Below are 20,842 nucleotides of genomic sequence, written 5' to 3' on the forward strand. Positions count from 1 at the left end.
GTTCTGGCGGTTTGAGTGACCCCAGCGGCATCGTAGTACTGCACCCCAAGAGAGGGCGCAAAATCGAGGAGGTATTCACTGAAATTTGAAAAATTCGAAATTTTTGAAAAAGTATCAGGGGAACATGAAAATCGAGGAGGTATTCACTGAAATTTGAAAATTTGAAATTTTTGAAAAAGTATCAGGAGAGCATGAAAATCGAGAAGGTATTCACTGAAATTTGAAAATTCGAAATTTTTGAAAAAGTATCAGGAGAGCATGGCACTTGAGGAAGTATTCACTGAAATGTGAAAATTCGAAACTTTTGAAAAAGTATCAGGGGAGCATGAAAATCGAGGAAGTATTCACTGAAATTTGAAAATTCGAAATTTTTGAAAAAGTATCAGGAGAGCATGAAAATCGAGGACGTATTCACTGAAATTTGAAAAATTCGAAATTTTCAAAAAAGTATCAGGGGAGCATGGAAACCGAGGAGGTATTCACTGAAATTGAAAAATTTTAAATTTTCAGAAAAGTATCAGGGGAGCATGGAAACCGAGGAGGTATTCACTGAAATTGAAAAATTTTTAATTTTCAGAAAAGTATCAGGGGAGCATGAGAATCGAGGCGGTATTCACTGAAATTTGAAAATTCGAAATTTTCAGAAAATAAAATTCACCCAGTCGATTAGTCCCTCTGACACTGACAGCGGGACTGCTACTGAGGCAGCTACCGAGTCGGCTGACGGAGAGACGCCCCACCATTGGGTGCGGCCCCCTCTTTCTCTTGGGGGCCCCCCTCTTTCTCACTACAATGCCGGTGGGGTCACTCAAACCCCCATTGAGCGGCTCAGTTCTGGGAGAGTACCCCACCCCAAAAGAAAGAGGGGGCGCACCCAACGGTGGGGCGTCTCCCCGTCAGCCGACTCGGTAACTGCCTCAGTAGCAGTCTCGCTGTCAGAGGGATGACTCGACAGGGTGAATTTTATTTTCTGCGTTACGAAATTGGTATTCGCTGAAATTTTAAAATTTTATGGAGTCACTTAATTGGACTTGGTTGAGGGTTACATGGGGGCAAAAAATTTAAGTGACTCCATAAAATTTTCAATTTTATTAAATACCAATTTCATAACGCAGAATATAACACTCACCCCGTTGACTGGTCCCTCTGACAGCGGGACTGCTATTGAGGAAGTTACCGAATCGACTGACAGGCAGACACCCCCAATGCCTGTGGCGCCCTCCCTCTCTTGGGGTGCAGTACTACCTTGCCGCTACGGTCACTCCAACCCCCAGAACTGAGCTTCTACTTTAGTCAATCCTCTTTGGTCGTAATTGTGAAATATCGTATCAGCCGGTGTGATAAATACCGGACGGTTTTTTTTTCTCCTTGGTGGGGACGAAATAATCAGCCACCTGATAAGCCACTTTGCTGGATCATCATCATTGCAGCCAACCCAGTTGTCTCCTGAGGTAAGTTTATTCTTCCATTATGACGCGTTTCTCTGGAATTTTCTGGGGATTATTTAACATTTACTTTGGGATTTAATTGATTTGACAGCGCGGTGACATCTAAATAGCTACTGTCGGCATTGAGGAAATGCCGGTTTTTCCGTATCCATTTTTTTTTTCGTGACAATATCGTTGGGTAACACCTGTGTGTCTGCGCACGATAACGGTGTCATGGGAATTCCCCCAATTCCGATCGAGACATTTCATAACGCAACATTTTTCGGATTTATCGGTAAATAAAAATAGATGGATTCAAGTAAAAAAAAAAGGATGGCGGAGATAGAATTGAGTAATGCCGAGATAAGTCAAGGAAAATCTATTTTTTCGTAGGGAAAATTCTTGCAGCCGAGATCATGAAGAGCGATGTGTAAATTTTAATTCTTCTCGGATTCATTGGTTTTAATTAAAATTTTTTCATCGCGCTTTTATGTTATTTAATATCAGACTACCGCAAAAATTAGGGGTTTTTTTCCCGATAATTTGTTGCGCGCAACGTAATTAAATCCCCAGGATACAACAAAGGATTTTACTCCAAAACTTATTAATGAAAACATTATCACGTGGCCTTATCACGTGAAATGAGATCGCGAGGAAAAACCGCCGATTTGATTCAGCATTTATTTTCCTCCGAATGATTTCCTTTCGCACAAGGAAAAATCTTTCAATTCAAGAATGTCATTCTCCGAAGTTTAAAAAACACGCGCATCAATCTATCATTTGCAAATTAATTTTTAAACATTAAAAAAAATAATTTCGAACGCGAAGAGAATTTTTAATACTAACTGTTGATTGCATCCCCTTTCCAGATTATTTTCAGAGAGAACAAAGTCCGTATTGATCCTGAAAAAATGGATAAGGTACCAATAGTCCCCGCAGATGATGCGGCAAAATCGAGACTAAAAAAATTGGCGTGGCATTTCGAATGCCATCACAAAGCGAAACCGGAATTTTTCATTCGGGTTCCAGGCCGGTAAATGAATATGGCGTAACTCGGAGCGTTTGAATCCACGAGTCCATTGAAATATTCACCCAATGACATTTTCCGTTCCAGAGTGAATTTAATCGGTGAACATATCGACTACTCCGGATATGCGGTGTGTCCAATGGCCATTGAACAAAATATTCTCGTAGCAATTGGACAGAGTAAAGATGACAGAATATCGATAACGAATATCGATCCCAAGTACGAAGAAATTGATATGGATTTGTCGATATCATCTTTCCGGTAAATCAATGGTTAATTGCATTCCCTTTGCGATTCGATATTGCGATTACTAAAACATTCTCGCAGTAGTTTAATTATTAATGAAGAAACGAATTTATTTTAGTGAAGTTTTGATGAGACATGAAATAAAGTGGTACAAATACTTCGTATGTGGTCTCACTGAGGGTTTTGAACTAGCTAAATCAGGACTCGAGCTCATTCGTGGCTTGAACACATCAATTTGGGGAACAATTCCACCTGCAGCTGGTCTCTCAAGTTCCAGTGCCCTCGTTTGCTCCGGTGTTCTTGCCATTACCCACGCTAACAAGGTAATAGACTCGATCAGATGTGAGACATTTGACGACGGAAATCCCCCGGGAACTTTGGCGACTGCCTTATTTTCAAACTTTTTACAACGATTTTTATAAAAAAATATCAGCGCGAAAAGGGAGAATGAGGAGGAAGTGGTGGTGAATATGAGACACTAAGTTGGATAGTGATGATAAAGGGCTTTGGGCTTTGGATAGTTGAATTCCATTGTCCAAGATATTTTACTGGATCGAAATTTGTTGAGTAACTGACGCATCCGCCTTGGGGCTATGCATCAAGTTGAAGTTTCTCTGGGATACGCTTCAGTCACTTAAATCGTTGACGTTGAATAATATTTGGAGTAAAGGGGATGTGTCGGTTTAGGGTAATAGCATTCACCGAATTTATAGCAGCTATTTCAGATAGTTCTAGGATTATTAGTTAGAGATTCATCGAGCCCACTAAGATGTATTGAATTTTCCATTCAGTCACTCTAATTGAATTTCACTCATTCATGTTTCATTCACTGAGAACTCGGGATTTGTGTCAAAGCCAACCAGCTACGCTAATTTCGGTATGTCATTTATTTGTGTTGCGCGTTCACTCCAAATCACAACTCAAACTCAAAATTTTATAAATTCTGCTCTCAAATTGAAATATAAAGCCATGATAAATTGAATCAGTCGTAACCCCCACGTGAATTACTCATTTCAAAATTAAGATTGAGTGCGGAAATAATTCAATTCCATATCCTTTACGAAATAAATTCTTGAAAGATTTTTCGGAGTTATTCCCTCAAAATTCCCGGACACAATCCCCCAAAAATAAATATTAAAATGAATAAATAAATATACATTGAAGAAGAATCAAAATAATTTGATTTTTCGGGTGATGTTTTCCGGAGGATTTTCCCCAGAACATTTTTCCCGGTTAAATAACACCGGACACCGCTTGTAATTTTCCAATAATACCCTTATCCCTCTGCTCTGTAGTTGCACTTGGCAAAAGATATTCTGGCAACGCAAAGTGCAAAAGCTGAGAGACTAATTGGAACAGAGGGCGGTGGAATGGATCACGCGATAGCATTTCTCGCCCAGCAAGGTATCGTCCTTACAGACCGCATTTTCATTAAATAGCCCGATGAAAAGGGACGTTATTACGACAATGTCATACAGATTATATTGATTTTCCATGGCAGGCACCGCAAAGCTGATAGAGTTCAACCCACTACGTGCGACAGACGTCACACTACCGCGGGATGCTGTCTTTGTTATAGCTGATAGCATGAAGCGACACAACAAAGCTGCATTCAACAACTACAATACAAGAGTCGTCGAGTGTAAGTTGGCGGCTAAAATAATAGCTAAAAAATATGGCATTTGCTGGAGGGACATTGAGATACTGATTGACGTGCAACGAGTGCTGGGAAAGACATTGAAGGAGATGGCAGACATTGCCGCTCAGGAATTATCTGATTGTGACGTACAAGAGGTAAATCTTTACCCCTCAGTCTTCCATTTTTATTGACTCATTTTAAAACTACAGATATGTCAGATACTCCAAGTATCGGTGATGGAGCTGTCAGCTATCGTTAAAATTGACAACGATGATACGCGAAAATTTCATCTTCGCAAACGGGCTCAACATGTATTTGAGGGTAAACAATTTCACATGCTCTCTTAAATCGCTCACTTATCGTGTTCTCCTAAATCGTTCAGTCATTGATCTTGATTTATTGGTGGATCAGAGGCTGCCAGAGTTATCGAATTCCGGGATGTTTGTTGTCAAGAGAGTACCAACCAGATTCAGAGATTAGGGGAATTGATGATTGCGAGTCACAGGAGTCTACGGTATCTATTTGATTGCAGTATCGATGAGGTGAATCAGCTCGTTGATATGGCTATTGACAGTGGGGCAGCTGGTGCCAGATTGACAGGAGCTGGGTGAGTTAAAATTCTTTTTTGATTCTGGAAATTCCCTAATTAACTCCTCCATTCGCATTTTCACTTCTTTTTTTTTGTCAAGAGATGCGGTAGAACTACAAGACTAATAAGAGATTAGTGTCTTACTTTTAACACTTTTTGCAATAATTTTTGTGATTAAATGAAAATGGGAGCCAGTTGAACCAATAGTTCACGGAGACACGCGTGTTCCAGGTGGGGCGGATGTGTCATTGCCTTGACAACTAAAGACAAAGCTGATGAATTCGTAAAAGACTTGGGTGACAAAATGAGAGAGGCATATCACCTCAGTGATGAGACTGATATGGATACATTGATCTTCAAGACTGAACCAGGCCAGGGGGCCGCAGTGTACAGTAAATTCCCATTATAGTCGCCTGCCAGGGGCTGTAGGGGAAGCGAACTCGAAAAATCCGACTCCATTCAACTCCCCCCACCACGAGTTCCCTGCGACTATTAATTCTTTATTAAATCCATAATTAAATTGATGCAATTCTTAATTAAAAAATTGAATGTTTTCATCTCAAATTTCAATACGAGAGAATATTTATTTATAGGTTTGATTTTTCATCCTAGAGCCCGGGGGTAGTAGAACGGATACACAAAAAAAATAAATTGGAGAAAGGTAAAACTATAACGGGACTCAACTACACCTCAAAGATTTTTAAATATTCAAAAATGAATGCAATATTCTGTACAATATAAATGTCAATAAAAATCAATGAAACTGTTCTCTCTGGAGCAATCTCTCCATTAAACTTCTCCCCCAACTGAAGAGCACGAATCCTTCCACGAATCCCAGCGATTAATTAAAGACCACGGCCTAATGGAAAATTACTGCAATGAAGTCCCGAGTGAATTTCTCTCAACTAATTTCCCTTGGAAAATACTGAAATATCCTCCGCCTCCATTTGAATCCTCGAGATGTCACACACAAGTTCCCGTAAACAATTTCGCAATCACCTGGAGGCGCACGTTATGATACCGTCTTTTGAAGAAACAACCCACGAGCTCGTAGCCCCTAGATCTCGCCCACAAGCTGTCCCCTTTATTGCAATTTCATCGATGTATTCCGGCCATCGAACACGTTTCCCTATTTTCGTTTTTTTATTCAGTCCAGAAAGTTTTAAATGAGACCAGAAGTTTCAACGTCGGATAAATTAGCATTATACATTTCATGGGAGAGCCCGAGGGCCGACAGATCCCTTCGATCCTTTTAAACTCATGGTAGATTCAACTTTTGATTCATCCACTCTAAAAACGAATTGGACCCTCGATACCCATCACCTGCTTGATCAAAAAATAAACCCATACTCTCGATTTTTACTTCAGAATCACCGGAGGCGCATGCGTTTTTCCATTTGAACGCGCGTTTCGCGGAGGGTGAATTCAACGTATCCTAGTTTACCGCTCCAGTCGGCACCGAGCCATCCTGACGTTTATCCATCCTCATCCCCGTGATACCGATCATTCCCGCGTTATCGAAGAGTTCGCGTCGAAAGTGCCTGATAAATCGAGGTAATTAAATCCCCATCCCGTGATAATCGACAGAACTCTTGCCAATTCATTGGAATTCCGATCAAAACTTCAATTGATTTTTCAATTACCTGAGCTTAAACTCAATTACAACTGAAAAATCTTCCTAAATTTCTAATTAATTTCATCTTAAAAATTTAAAAAAAAATCAATTTTGAAAAATCGGGGGTTCCCCGGAATTCCTATTTTCCAATGGAACTCTGAATTTTCGGACTTTTTTCGGAAAATTTAACTTCAAATAATTTCAATTCAATTCCCCATTAACCGGGGACTCCCCGAAAATTCAGGGAAGTCCCCCTGAATTTCTGAAGACTCCGCAGATCAAATGATTCGTCACTGAAGAATTCCTTTGAAATTTCCCGTAAAAAATGATCCAAAGAAATTCTTCTCGCATCTGAAGTTTGAAGAGTTATTTTCCAACAGTGCAAAGAGACATTGCAAACAGTCTTAATGAACTGCCCCACGTTAAATTGGATGAGGTGATGATCCATGTGCTCGCGGCATGGCAATTATGCAATCCTGTTGCTGCTGGCGATCCGTCCGCAGGGGAAGTTTCGCCTGTGCCATCTACACCGGGGTGAGTTCCAACTCAGCTAAATTCGATTACCCAGATCAATTATTCCCCCCACTGCACAAACGTGCGAGAATTTTAAATAAAAAAAAAAATAAATAAAATAAATCAACCAATAGACGACGCGAATGTGATATCTCCAATCATCTCCCCTCACGATTCTATTTCAAAAACAGATGTCGTCCTCGAATAGTCTTATAAGAATGGAATTCCCAAGTGCTCGCAATAAAATACCAGAGTTATGCCACCGCGGGATGACAGTCATGCATTTCTAAAACATCTCCGGGGAGTCTTTGTTCCTGAAACGTCAACGGGAGTTGCCATTCAATAAAACGGTGTCACTCAACCTGACGGCATGCATAATGTTTGATCAAGTTACCAGAGTTTCATACCCCCAAGTGACAAGAAGACTCGTGTCATATATTTTCCGTTTGCATTCATCCCCCATCCATTTGTTGCACCCAATCACTATTTACCCATCCACTTCAATCGCCATTTATTCGACAAAAAATTGGAATTGAGCATTTGCAGTGGAGCCCGCAGCAAAAAAGCAATTGCATCGGACAATACGTAAATCCTATTGACACGTTTGTCAACAAAAAAAAATTCGCCTGCGGTATATTATTTTTTATTTGCGTTAAAAAATGGGGGAAAGCAATCAAAGCCGACGGAACATGAAACGCAAATTGCGAAACATCGGGTGGTGGCTTTTGACGTTGTACTGGAGGTACGGATGAAAGTAAATGCCGGAAAATGAGGACAAATGGATTAGACAAGTAACAATATAACTCCTGACATTAGATGGTGGAAGTTGTGAGAAGAGATTTGAGCTCGACATGTGATATTGTCTTGGGACCGTTAGCTCATATCGAATTTCTCCCCTGGGGTTAAATAACCCAGTGGATCTTACTGCAGGATTTCACGGAAGGTGGCCAGTGGATTTTCACCACCACCCGTCCTACACCAATTTTCTCGGTGATTTTTCCACCCGTTTTTCCATTTCGCTAAACAAAGCAAACGTGACGACTCACTATTTCAGGGAAGAGACAATCACTTGTCGCACGAAACTCGTATTGAGGGTTGGAAACTGGTATTTACGCAGGGAAGGAGCAAAAAGGCTCTGATGGAGCGGAATCCTATGTTTTTATATCTTTCTGTGTCACGTGCTTCGGAGGCACTCGATATTTCTTCGATATTTCAAGACGCGGAGAGAATTATTCCGGAAAAATTCACACAATCGCGAATTTCTCTTAAAACATTCCGCGAAATTCAACTTTTCAGGCAACATTTTAACTTTTTTATTGCCAATTATTTGTAATTGTTGTTAAATATTTAAGATGAAATATCCAGATGAGGGGAGTAATTTTAAACGAGAGTGGAATTGAGATTTAATCAGGATTGAATTGTTGTGTCTCGGAGTAGATCTCGGGGGTAAAATTCACCCGGTGAAGTATCTGACAGTTGAGAATCACCAAATACCAATTCCCAAACACAACTTGCATCTTCAACGGGAATCGATTGAATTAATGCCCGAAGGGCCGAAGATATCGCACTCCAGCACTCGTCCCAGGATTTCCCTCGGGAATAATTTTCTCAGCGTCAAGGAACTATTCCCTTCCAAAACACCAGCGATAACTCAAATCGTAAAATTATAATAACATTGCAAAGGCAAAATTTGAAAACCTCCAATACATTATCGCTCGTAAAACTTGGAGGGATAACGAAAAATCTATTGTAGAACACGAAGTTCTTGAGTAAAAGTTCGAAACGTTCGTAAACCGCACGAGACTTTCCAGGGCATTAACTGCACGTTGGGTGCAATGGATAAAACGAGTTATGAAGTAGTGGCACAAGAGTGATATCGATTGAGTGCAATTAAAAAGTTGAAGGAATCGTTTAATCACGAGTTCTGTAGGTTGAGAATTTTTGAGAGTTTTAACGAATCGACGAGAGAAGCTTTTTCATGTTCATTTTTTTAACGCGAGATCATTCATCTGAATTTGCATTATCAGTGGAGATATGATCCCTGTCCCTGGACATTTCAATGGTTCATTCATAAAATTTTCGATCCAGAATATCCCAGGAGGTGAAATTGTCTCGGTTGTTCCCCGAATCTTGACAGGGACTTCATTATTTTCCTTCACCTCTCATCCTCGTCACTCCAGTCCTTCAAACAATCCTCGAAATTAAGAGAACAAAAGAGACAATGGAGCAGGTGAAAAGTACTCAGGCTGCACAGACAATACTATTTCCCATGGTTAACGAATCCTCAAAGACACACCCACCACCTCGTTGATATCGATTGAAACAGCGCGGACTAAATAATCGATTCACGAAAAAAAAAGGGAAAACTCGTCGTCTCCGTCGTGAAACAGCAGAAAATTTTTTAATATAAAAACACAGCATCCCCTGTACCTAGAACAAATTGAAAATTCCTCGGGTGCAATTAATTTAAATATTTCCCTTCCACAGGATTTAATGGACTCGTGCCACTGCTCACCGATCGATTCCCATTTCTTCCGCTCCTTAATTGAATTATTGTCATTAATTATGGATAATGCAAATACCAACATGTCCGATAGATTTTTTAGTTATCGGAATAAATTAAATGTATCTATCAACAACAATATCCCGACATTTATGATATAAATCGATGTTTCCATAATTAAATTCGTAATCACTCGCAGATTAATTAATTACGGAATGAATAAATAATGTATATTTGTCATAGAATAAAAGATATCGACACTGTATTAAATATATTGTTATAGACTTATTGATGGACTTTTTTTTAAATATTCAGGATTAATATTTAATTTCAGATCTACTTCACCCTGATCGCCATGTCGACGGGCACAGTCTTGCAGGAAGAGGAGGAATACCTCTCCGGAAATCGTTCATTGCCTCAATCAGCGAGTTTCCTTGAGAATGAGTCGGTATCACCAGGTCAGTCCATCCGATTCCATGGATTCCTGTAGAAATCATCAATTATGTATTAACTATTATTGTACTTTGCCCTCAGTAACAGTGAGATTCAACGTCATACTGCTAATATGCTCGTGCTGTGGAGTTGTCGCTTGTATACTTCTGCTTTATGGATTACTCAAGGTACACACCAACGTGGATTAATTTTCTAAGGCGAAAAGACTGTGAGGCAATTTAATACGTCGTACAACCACCCAATCCCCTCACCCTGGAGCACCAGTGGAGAGATAATAAATAGAGACAGAAAATTCCAGCTGTGGAATTCTCTCGAGCGTTCAGGTCCACAGCAATTTTCCTGGAGGAACGTCGACACATAAGCCTTGGGACTTTGACTTGTCTTCTCCTATCGTATCCAGGATGGTCAGTTACTCCGTCCCAAATGAGTGAAACGTGTCTTGCCTGGGGCTGGAGAGAAATTATTTTTCTTTTACTATTTTTATGACGACCCAAACCGATTCGCTTCAACAGATTTTCCGTAGGACTTGCACTTCTGGATGATGGAGACTCTCAGTTGAAAATTTTCTTCTATTTATCCATTGGGATGACACATTTTTCCTTGTCTCATGACTCTCAAAGTTGTTACAGTGATTCCTAAATAGACGCCGGGGAAATGGAGGAAAAATACAGCTCCGGGTGGATGAGTTCCTGGGGGAGAAATGGGAGTGACGGTTTATAAGAAGGATAAACTCTCTTTGTATCACTTTCTGATACTGTAAATTTTCTAGTTAAACTCCTCCTCAGCTTTGATAGCCCTCCGGTATTGCTTGGACTTGTTATCACTTTTCGTATAGTCGTAGTCCAAAGTACACAATCATCGGTGCTTTCACCATAAAATGAAAGTACTAGTTCGAGTTATTTGCCAGTTACGCTCACCCAGAAAACAAGTATCATTACTCCACTGAAATCGAGACCTCGAATGGCAAATAAATTCACCAATATTATACCCAACCGTCAACTTAATACGTTTATCCGGTATGAAAATATATTCGTAATGGTATAAAATTCCCTGGGCGACGTGTGCATCTATTTTTTTTTTCTCCCATACCCACGGAAATGCCAGACTGCCCATAAAAGATGGAATAAAATCCCAGAGTCATTTAACTTTAATACAGGATAATAGAGAATGGAAAAGCACCTGATGGAAAACGAGGTGGTGCTTTTCGCGTGTAATATTCCCAGCATTTTCTATAATTCAAGGTATTTCGGTGCTTGCGGAAATTGCTGTTTTCCAAGTTAATACCCAATGGTGCAATTAACACCTCTGACATTTACGTAATTGACAAGCCTCATTTACTGAGTTACGACATTATTTTCAAATGGCCCACAAACCGAGTACAGGTGAGAATTATATTATTTTTTAATGCTTCCAGGACCAACGCTTCTTCATGATACCCTGGATCTGCTCAGTCATCACCTGCAGTCTTGTGGATATCAGTCACACCCTCTACTTGTTCTGTTCTTCTTCTGTAAGTTCCATATTCTGATTAATTGATTAATTAATTAATTAGATAACGAATTATCCCAGAATTTTTTATCTATATTATTAATGAATGAAGAAGATAATTGATATTGATTGGTTAGACTCCTCCATTGGGTGTTGATGGGTCTGTTTATGAAATATTGTGGGATAAAATCTTATAAAATCTTGATATCGAGGGAGTAACAGCTGCTGAGGAATTTATCGAGCTGCAGGGCGTTGTCCAGGAGATACTGGAACGAATGGACCGAGGGTTGTAAGAAAAAAGGACACCCCATTCCCTGGAGTACTGCACGCAATTTTCGTTGTGTCCAAATGATAGGGAGATCAATCGAATATCAATTTAGAGTGCATTTATCTCGGGAGAGCACCGATAAATTGATCGATCACTCCGCGATTCAGGGAATTTCGGGGAATCATCGGATCTGGGGTTTCGAGTACTCCGAGATATTCAATATTATTATGTTCCGCTCGGTTGGACCTCGAGTGAACATTTTCTAAGTTTTATTTTTCTTTTTTTCCTCGAAAAGTACAAAGTACGCTGATGGATATTTGCATGCCCGATTTCTTCCGGATGCGAGGAGTGAAAGAGACCGGAGATATTTCCGTTGTGATATCATCGGCGATTCGATATTATTGAATATTCCTCGACAGGTTTCAGCGAAGGAGAGCGAAACCCGTGCTTCCGGAATTTACCGGCTTCACATGCGGAAAACTTCGAGGAAAATGTCTCATTAATTTTCGACCTCAAGTACTAAAACTTCAGCTTTAACGTCGGCCATTCGAAATTCGAGAATACAAAATGAGACAAAATATTTTTGATTTATGCTATCGATTCAAGTCTCAAATCATTTATTTTCTCGACAATTCCGTTCGATGGATTCCGAATCGATGGATTCCGAATCGACGGATTCCTGGGAAATAGAAACCCATTTGTTGAAATGACCGCAAGTAATACCAAGATTTATTTCCTTCTACCAATTCCTGACTCCCCTTAACTATCAAGAATCAGTCGATCGTCTTTCATATCTCACGATTAATCGGTGGAAAGCACGACAACCAATGATTGCCCGAGTGATTATTCATCTCCCGACCCCAGAGATACAGGTATTTAATTAATTCCCCAGGTATAAAGGACCATTAATTATCGCTAAGAATATAAGTAGATTACTCCCCCATCCGTGCCGAATAAGTACAAACAAGTTATTCCAACGGTTATTATTGTACATCGTTATCATTTCCCTCCCTCATCCCCCAGGATGCAATTTTTTGCATCGAAATAATCGCCGACTCCTCGAGAACCATCTGGAGCTAGCCAATTGGCAGCTTTAATGAAATTCTCTCTTTAATTATGCTAAAGAGATCCATTACGAATTCATATTCATCCCGAGACCATTCCCTCAGGATATTTTTTCAAGAGAGAACGATTTGAAAGGACTTGGGTCACTCCTATGAGCTCTTGTACCACCAATTTATCAATTCTTGACACTTTCCACTTTTTTACAAGAAACACGACGAAAAAACCCGGATGTCCAATACATTTATCACTTCCATTCGAAGCGGACACATATTGGAGGTAAACATTGAAAAATGTTGGGATTATAATTCATAGGAGAATAAAGCCCGGAGTGTCGCACGTTAAATCCCAGCCTCAGGGGCTTCTGAATTTTTTTGAATAGGGTACACTCGATGTACTCCAGTCTATGGATTTTTAGTTTTTATTTAAAATTATTTGGCTTTGTTTTTACGGTGCAGTGGACACTTGTGCTGCTCAGCGCTTTTGTAGTGACCGGTCTATTTTTCAAGCACAACACCAACACCTTTTACTCACAGGAACTGTCGATCGATATATGTCATCTACTGTGTTCCAGCTCGGATTCAGTCCCATCAGTGCTCTGGTCTACACTCTGGATTTTTTTCTCCTCTGTCTCAATGTGAGTACTCCCTTTGTTTTAACTTCTGTTCTCTTAAAAGCTTCTTATACTCAAATTTTAACCATCGAAGTGTCTGAATTTATTTGCCTCTGCGTCGCAGCTCTTTTATCATTTTCTTTCTGTCACGACATTTTTTTCTACAGATTTATTCCCTTTTGTGCGTTATCTCGCAGTACCAAGAGTACACAGCTGGTAGGGGTAGAGCGTCAGACGACTGTGAACACAGGGTGAGTGTCTTCTGAAAAAAAAGATACATATGTATAAATATATGTGTATATATGTGTAAATAAAAATGTCCATGGGTGAGGTTTTTCATCTCCCTGTTGCCTGGGTTATCCCCGAAGCCTCCGAAAATCGTTTGCCAACGTATCCCCAGTATCCGTTATTTCCAGGCGTTGGAGCCTCTTGAATCTGCCACTGACCCGTTAAATCTCTTGTGTCCTGAGTGCCTGTAGAAGACACACGTGTTCCCAAATTTTTTTCTCCACTTTGTCCTCTCAATTGTCCCTCTTTATTCCTCAACCTCAGACCCTCATCCTCGCGCGGGTAGAATAATGGTGATAAAAAAATGACAGTGAAAAAAGAATAGAGTGAATGAAATAGTCTTTTATCTGGGTCTCGAGCTTTCGCATACCGTAATTGCGCGCAAAGTGAGATCAAGTGAGAGCGAATTGAAACACTCGGGAATAATTGAGGTAGCTCAGACAGACCCTTGGGTCTTATCATAAAGCCGATTGGTTTCTAATCCCAGATAAATTCCGTCTTCCCTCATATCTTTTTTATCCACCATTTTCTCGGTAGGTATGAAGTGATTGATAAAATGGAATACGCGTCAATCAAACACATCATCGTGAAATTAACTGATGGGAAATTGAAAAAGCAAATGTCACAGTCGATTGACGAATGCATGCCAAATTGATGGTTTTAAAAATATCCGATGCCCATGGAATGGAGTCAATTGATCTGATTGCGAGGATAAACCCACTTGTATATTTTTTAACGTCAATAATCGTAAGGGCGTACTTGAGTACTTGGTCTGACCTCAGCGGCATCTTATCCCTTTACTCGAGTAAACCTCTCTGTAACATGAGGACGTGTATAAGATACTTCAAGTACTCCATATATTGTCCGTCGAGGACGAGTCGACTGTGAGAAGATATTGTCGTCTCAAGGGTCTGTGTTTAGTAGATTTCCGGATTAAATCGCGAATACCATTTTTACGAACTTTCCACACAATTTTATGAGAAGCTGGCGGTAATTTCAATTTAAAAATACGAGAAATAAAACGATTATTTATAAAATTAACTAAATTATGGGTTTTTGTATGAAAAAAAAAATAATTGGAATGGCAATTTCAGGAGTGAAATGATTAAATGATGATTATTAATTATTATGATTTATTATTAATGTTATTTAGTGTTTTTATCGTCAGAGTGGTCATTATTTAGGGAGAAAAATGAAAAAAAACTTTCGGTAGATGTTCATTAATTCCAACAATTTAAAAATAATTTCATTATCCATCTCAATTACCCCGATAACCCTCACAGCAATTACCTAATTGCCAATACCTAATTGACGTAATATTTGATGATTGGACGATGTTCGATCAGATACCGGCTATTCGATACGCAGCTCAACCCACAACAACAGCCACATCGTGTCTGAGTTCTCGGCGTACAGCAACAAACAATGACTCCAAACCCACAACATCAACAACACCAGCGCAAAGTCCCACGACATACAGAACAATTCTAAGCTCCGAGAAAAGCGCAGGTACCAAAGCAACCCGGAAACACGTACAGTTTCCTGATACTCCACCATCGAGCAGTCAAGCACCCAAGTCCGGTGGTATTTTATTCTCTACCCAACAGTCTTTACCGGAACAGAACAAACAGAGAATATGAATTGTTTTTTTTCTCCATGACAGATAACAGTGGAGAAACTATCAGCTGGCCACTGGAGAATGAGACGACAGCACCTTCTCTACTCGTACCACCCACCAACAATTTTCATCCCAATGGGCCATCCTAAAGGACTTATACGATATCTAGATTTATTTTTCATTTTCAGAGATACAGGAATAAGAATAGAGAAAAGTACAAACGCTAATATTCACTTGTTGTGATTGATATAGTAGTGGGATGTCGATCATGGAGTCTGGAGGTAAAGATTCCACGGGATTTCGTTGGTAAGTACTTAAGTCTGATTTTATTGTATTTGTTTGGATGATTTGGGTGGCTGCACTCATGCAGACAGGGAACGAGTTGATTAGGAGATTAGAAATTCTGATGTAAGATTTCATCAGTCTAGCATCGAAACGCATTTACGTTGTAAAATTTCCTCGCTGCGATAGACGTGTCGTCTTTCTGGTTTTATTTACTTACGCGATATCATGGAGTAGTAAAAACGTTTGACTCATGATTTTTGGGTATCAGGATAAATGAGGAAATGAAAAATGTCTCGTAATTGATGATGAAACTGCAATCATCGGACAAATAGTCCTGATTTTATGTTCCAGGAAAATTGAAACTCGGTTAACCGCTGGTACATTGGCCAGACATTATGGGAGCGGATAGATTCGTTGGACCATTCATTTCGTTTTTCCCCATGAGGGAAATTCAATTTCATTGCGGATCGATACATTCATATCCACGAAGTGAAAAATCGAATCATTTTTCCCTCCGTGTGTCCTCTGCATGCATGATGTGACTGAGAAAAAATGCCAAACACGCGATTCTTCTGCGGTTTTATGTCTCCTGGGAAATTTATTTGATGTACCACTGTCAAGAACGGAGATACTCGAGTGTTCACCCATTTATGACGTCAACTACTATGAACAGCTGGCGAATAATTACGAGAACTGATCTGTGCAGTTACATAATTTCTGGTGCGTCAATGAGAGACTGGAGAGTCGCTGCATCCATAATTGATGATCACAATCAGTTTGAAAATTAGTGTGCGTCGGATAATGGAACAGTTAAATTACAACTCCTAATGATCCATTTTATTCCGCAGCGGTAATTAGACATTACCTCGTGAATTCCAATGATTTCCGTTGAAAAATTTGTCATACCCTAATTATGTATCGTTGAAAATTATTGTTATAAGGATAATATATAAATTTATGGATACAGTTATTCAATTTTTTAATAAAATTCATGATTTCGTTAGATGTACAGTATTTTATATGTATTACTTTTATCAGAATAAATAAATACGTTGAGTTTCACTCTGAATAGTTCACCTGGTTTTTAATTCCTTGAAGTTAATACCCAAGTGAACCAATACTGTTAGTTACGTATGTAAAGCTTTTATTGACAAGGAGATTAATCGCTCGCGGAACACCAGACCAATACCCAATATGAATTATCGATTCTCCAACAATACAATAGAACATGTGGTAGAATTTTCCCACGACTATTCCGGATGATCCATCAATAATCGTAATTATGTTTGTGGAAGTAACTGAGGATGGACGTGCCTGATACGGAGTTAATTAAACAATAGTTCAAATTTTTGTTTCTCTAGGGATTTCTGGGGAAATTCATTCTTATGGGAATCCCTCGTTTCCCTCAACCGAATTTTTCCCGAAAAATACCGAGATATTTTTTTGTCGCGGGAAAGTGACTTTTTCTTTGGAGTCGAATTTTTCCATCAATCAAGGATTAATTTTATAAATATTCACTGCGTAGAAAATAATGGAATTTTCAGAAACGGGAAAATTCGTAGATAAATATTATTTTAGCGACGAGTATGTATTTCCTTCTATTTCCATGTACATGCCCCAGTAATCAGTGCTTTGAGGAGAATCCCGGTATATAAATTCTTCACCCGCCCTTCTGAACACAATATCCCGAGAGAATATTGCACCATTAATTCTCTGTGTGAAATGTAGCGCACATACCACCTGTTGTTCTCAAGTAATAGAGGAAGATATTTACGATCGCAGGAAGTTATCAATGATTGAAGAATTCTGCAATCGTAATGAAGAATCATTACATTCTACAATTATTCTCGAAGACTCTGAATGGAGTAACAAAGACATCATTCACCTTTTCCATCCCAGATTTTCATGAGCAATTAACAATTAGGAGAAATTTTCAAAAAATTTCACCGTACAGTATTCATGTCTTCATGTGAGAGCGCAATCGCCTTAAGAAAAATGATGTAATGAAAAATGATTAGTTCTTAAATATAAATGCAGGATCCAATTGTCATTTGAAGTTTAATATCAATAAATTCATCGTCTACATTATTTAAAAAAATTATTTAATCATGATGAACGAGTGGAGTTTCGGTAACAGTCTAGTTAAATTCTGTTTTCAGTTTCACAGGAAAGACCGCACGAAACCAATAGTTCGATGAGTTACGAGAGTAACTATTGATATTACGTAATACGTAGAAGCTGACCGGTTGTGAGACCACATCGGAGCTTAATACCTAAATCACACACAAATCATCGATCGCGAAGAAAATTCACGCGCACACACTGTCCCAATCAGTAAAATTCCACAAATAAAAATATCACCATCAACTAAATTTACGCCGGCACTTTATCGATGTCACACTTTTTATGATGCAACTCGGCCTGAATTTCCTGTAGAGTTTTGCCTTTGGTTTCCGGTACAGATAAATAGATATAAGTAGTACCAATAGCATTGAACAAAGTAAACATCCAAAAAGCTACATGGGTACCAACAGAGTCGCTGATAACTTGATAAGTCTTTCCAACAGTAAATCCAGTCAAGTTAGAAATAAAAGTAACAAGAACACAGGCAAGTGATTTGATATTCGTCGGGAATAGTTCACCCATTACAGTAACCGGCAATGGAGCAAGACCGAGAGAGTAAAATACCACATAGAACATGCATCCAGTGGCAGGTAACCAGGTAATAGCACTGGTATCAATACTGGAGTACTGCAGAGTGAAATAAATAGCGACGATACCTGTTGATACTAGGGATCCGATCACCGAGAACAGCAGTAAAAAACGCCGACCATTACGATCAACAATTACAGCGCAAATTCCAGTGCAAACAATCTGTACGAGTCCCAAGATCATTGCCATGTATTTACCCTCGAGATCAACGTTCGCTTGGTCAAATATTGTCTGTGTGTACATCATAATTGCCTGGCTACCGGACAATTGTTGAATTAATCCCAGCATAACGCCCACTGTCATTGACTTTCGATTGCCAGGTACCAGGAATATCTCTCCCAGGCCACCGCTATTCGCCATTTCAGCCTTAACTGATGTTTCAATGGTGTGCAATTCAGCGGTTATGTCCTTGGTACCACGGAGAATAGCCAGTGATTTTGAGGCATCTTCACGACGCCCACGACGCATAAAATGATAGGGCGATTCTGGCAGCCACATGAAACAGCAGACGTATGGAATTGGAAGAATTAGGGATATCAGGGCACTCGTTTGTAATGACACGAATGGACATAACACGTAAGAAAATAGAATTCCAAATCTACACGCCATCATTATCGCCGTCAGCAAGATTCCTCGGATTTTTGCGGGGGCTATTTCACCCAGGTACATTGGCAGAACTGCAAAACATGTCCCGGTACCTGTCCCGGAGATGAGTCTCGCGAGCATAAGTTCCTGGAGGGAAAAAAAACACCTCGCTATTATTATTTGATTATAATTCATAGTTATCCACATAATTTCTAGAGGATATAAGAATTCCCTTCGTTTGAAGCTGCGGTCTCGTCCCTCCATCGTCAATATTCATTCGTTAATCATTCGTTAATCATTCATTAATCCATATTTGATAGTCTCATTTATCTGAATTTCCACAGCCCATGGAATCCATTCGTTGATAATTAATAAATACCATTTGGAATGAACGAATCATTTCATGTGTGTGGATTTAGTGAACCGAGAATATACTGAATCCATCAAATTGCAATTGTAATTATTGAATATCCGATCTGACATTATGATAAAAGCCAGAGGACAATAACATCAATTATCTACACCAATTACATTCGTCGTCGTAATGACTTTTAAGAAATCATTAAAAATAGATTGTCGGTGATATGTCAATTACTTTTGAATGTCTACGAAGAAACGGAATGTCACGGAAGGATACGATAAAAAATCGATAAGAAATCGATAGTCTCGATTAATACATTGGAAAATATTGTGATAAATTTGAAAGATTTTATGAAATATTTACCCATGGTGTGCGAGCAAAAACAATCATGGTCCAGCCAATGAACCAGGGGACACTTGCAGCTATGAGGAGGGTCTTCCTGCCAGCAACATGAGCAATCAGCAGGGTGAGCAGTGGACCCATTGCACAGCCCAGCATGAACGTGGAGGCAATCCAGGCACCTTCATCATTGGTTATTTTCACTGGTGAATCTGGCTCCTTGTACAGAGGTATTGCCGGTGAACTCCATCCGTAGGGAGTGCTACCAGCAAATATTCCGATGTACCCTGGAAGCCGAGTGAAATGCAAATTCATTGATTTATATTATTATTTTTTATTCTTTTTTATTATTATTTTTTATTCTTTTTTATTATTATCTTTTATTCGATTAATTATTTTATTCAATTCAACGTGACTAACCGGCAATAGCTGCTGCGTAAAGCCACATGCTCGACTGGATGATTTCCACTTTACGATACGGTCTTAATATAAATTCACTCCTCAGATACGTTGAGTAGTTGACTCCACTTTATCGGTGTTAGTTGAATCCTGGATGTTGACCCACGTGTCAGATCTGTTTGAATAATCAATCAACTAAACTTCTTAGTTACCCAGCGATTTGTAATCGCAAGACAGTGCAAATAGTATTGCGCCATTTATTTCAAAAATTGCTATTCTCAGTTGATCACACCATCACCATTCTGATAGGGAATGCACGAAATTTTAATTGTATCATTCATTATTCAACGTTTATCGGTGATTAAAACGAGAATATTCGTGATCGCTCAATTTGTCATTTTAATAACTCCACGTTTATCGGTAAATTTCGGAGTGCGCTTATAATTGAGTCAATATCATTAACACTCGATTCAATGAATCGTTGAATTAATACGGATAATTAAATTAATCGCGGGATTTGGGGACTTTTTTTAATGAAGAAATGAGCATTTTCTTACTCGCAGAAGCAATTCCTGTTCGCCCTCCAGGGGTAGATGATAATTCCGCTATCCCGGGATGCGAATCTTCTTGAATTTCCTGGGGAGTTTTCCCCTTGTGGTATGAGAAAGTAGATGTAAATAATTTCTATTATGCGAGCACTCGTAGTATTCTAATCCCGCGCGGGTTCTGGCCACATAACAAATTATTTGATATGCTTTAGCCACCGCGGATGGACGTTGACGAAACAGTGGGAACAACCGAGTGTTTTCGTG

General features: G+C 39.4%; 3 protein-coding genes across 5 annotated transcripts; 2 read left to right on the plus strand and 1 right to left on the minus strand.

Annotated features, from left to right (window-relative positions):
- The first annotated feature begins 938 nt into the window (after positions 1-938).
- On the plus strand, positions 939-5,579 carry Galk (N-acetylgalactosamine kinase). 2 transcript variants are annotated; one of them, XM_011315684.1, is made up of 10 exons: positions 939-956; positions 1,116-1,451; positions 2,297-2,460; positions 2,542-2,715; positions 2,819-3,023; positions 3,996-4,104; positions 4,202-4,494; positions 4,549-4,660; positions 4,751-4,946; positions 5,160-5,579. In XM_011315684.1, the coding sequence occupies exons 3-10, from the start codon at positions 2,339-2,341 to the stop codon at positions 5,335-5,337; spliced, it is 1,389 nt and encodes a 462-aa protein (XP_011313986.1). In that variant the 5' UTR covers positions 939-956; positions 1,116-1,451; positions 2,297-2,338; the 3' UTR covers positions 5,338-5,579. The 2 variants fall into 2 exon arrangements, with proteins under 2 accessions (XP_011313986.1, XP_011313985.1); XM_011315683.1 differs by lacking the exon at positions 939-956 and having other exon boundaries at positions 958-1,451.
- An 814-nt stretch (positions 5,580-6,393) lies between these two features.
- LOC105273318 (uncharacterized) lies at positions 6,394-16,573 on the plus strand. 2 transcript variants are annotated; one of them, XM_011315685.1, is made up of 10 exons: positions 6,394-6,482; positions 6,924-7,077; positions 9,894-10,017; positions 10,094-10,179; positions 11,427-11,522; positions 13,405-13,467; positions 13,611-13,694; positions 15,078-15,315; positions 15,395-15,655; positions 15,967-16,573. In XM_011315685.1, exons 2-9 carry the CDS (start codon positions 7,003-7,005, stop codon positions 15,496-15,498), a joined length of 870 nt encoding a protein of 289 aa, XP_011313987.1. In that variant the 5' UTR covers positions 6,394-6,482; positions 6,924-7,002; the 3' UTR covers positions 15,499-15,655; positions 15,967-16,573. The 2 variants fall into 2 exon arrangements, with proteins under 2 accessions (XP_011313987.1, XP_011313988.1); XM_011315686.1 differs by having other exon boundaries at positions 15,078-15,312; positions 15,986-16,573.
- Positions 16,574-17,673: 1,100 nt separating this feature from the next.
- Positions 17,674-20,840, minus strand: LOC105273319 (facilitated trehalose transporter Tret1). The gene is made up of 4 exons (XM_011315687.1): positions 20,588-20,840; positions 20,052-20,205; positions 19,656-19,918; positions 17,674-19,078 (listed from the first exon to the last, which is right to left on the minus strand). Exons 2-4 carry the CDS (start codon positions 20,077-20,079, stop codon positions 18,008-18,010), a joined length of 1,362 nt encoding a protein of 453 aa, XP_011313989.1. The 5' UTR covers positions 20,080-20,205; positions 20,588-20,840; the 3' UTR covers positions 17,674-18,007.
- Positions 20,841-20,842: the final 2 nt, after the last annotated feature.

This window comes from Fopius arisanus, unplaced genomic scaffold (assembly GCF_000806365.1).
Source record: "Fopius arisanus strain USDA-PBARC FA_bdor unplaced genomic scaffold, ASM80636v1 scaffold00005, whole genome shotgun sequence".
Classification (NCBI taxonomy): Eukaryota; Metazoa; Arthropoda; class Insecta; order Hymenoptera; family Braconidae; genus Fopius; species Fopius arisanus.

Bases quoted from the DNA above. Each gene is read 5' to 3' on its own strand.
- Galk (XM_011315684.1), top strand. From the start codon at position 2,339: ATGGATAAGGTACCAATAGTCCCCGCAGATGATGCGGCAAAATCGAGA. The intron at 2,716-2,818 runs GTAAATCAATGG...AATTTATTTTAG, and splicing joins TTGTCGATATCATCTTTCCG to TGAAGTTTTGATGAGACATG. The intron at 4,661-4,750 runs GTAAACAATTTC...TTGGTGGATCAG, and splicing joins GGCTCAACATGTATTTGAGG to AGGCTGCCAGAGTTATCGAA.
- LOC105273318 (XM_011315685.1), top strand. From the start codon at position 7,003: ATGGCAATTATGCAATCCTGTTGCTGCTGGCGATCCGTCCGCAGGGGA. The intron at 7,078-9,893 runs GTGAGTTCCAAC...ATTTAATTTCAG, and splicing joins CCTGTGCCATCTACACCGGG to ATCTACTTCACCCTGATCGC. The intron at 13,468-13,610 runs GTGAGTACTCCC...TTTTTTCTACAG, and splicing joins TTTTTCTCCTCTGTCTCAAT to ATTTATTCCCTTTTGTGCGT.
- LOC105273319 (XM_011315687.1), bottom strand. From the start codon at position 20,079: ATGTGGCTTTACGCAGCAGCTATTGCCG. The intron at 19,919-20,051 runs GTTAGTCACGTT...CTCGGCTTCCAG, and splicing joins TTACGCAGCAGCTATTGCCG to GGTACATCGGAATATTTGCT. The intron at 19,079-19,655 runs GTAAATATTTCA...TTTTCCCTCCAG, and splicing joins TTTTTGCTCGCACACCATGG to GAACTTATGCTCGCGAGACT.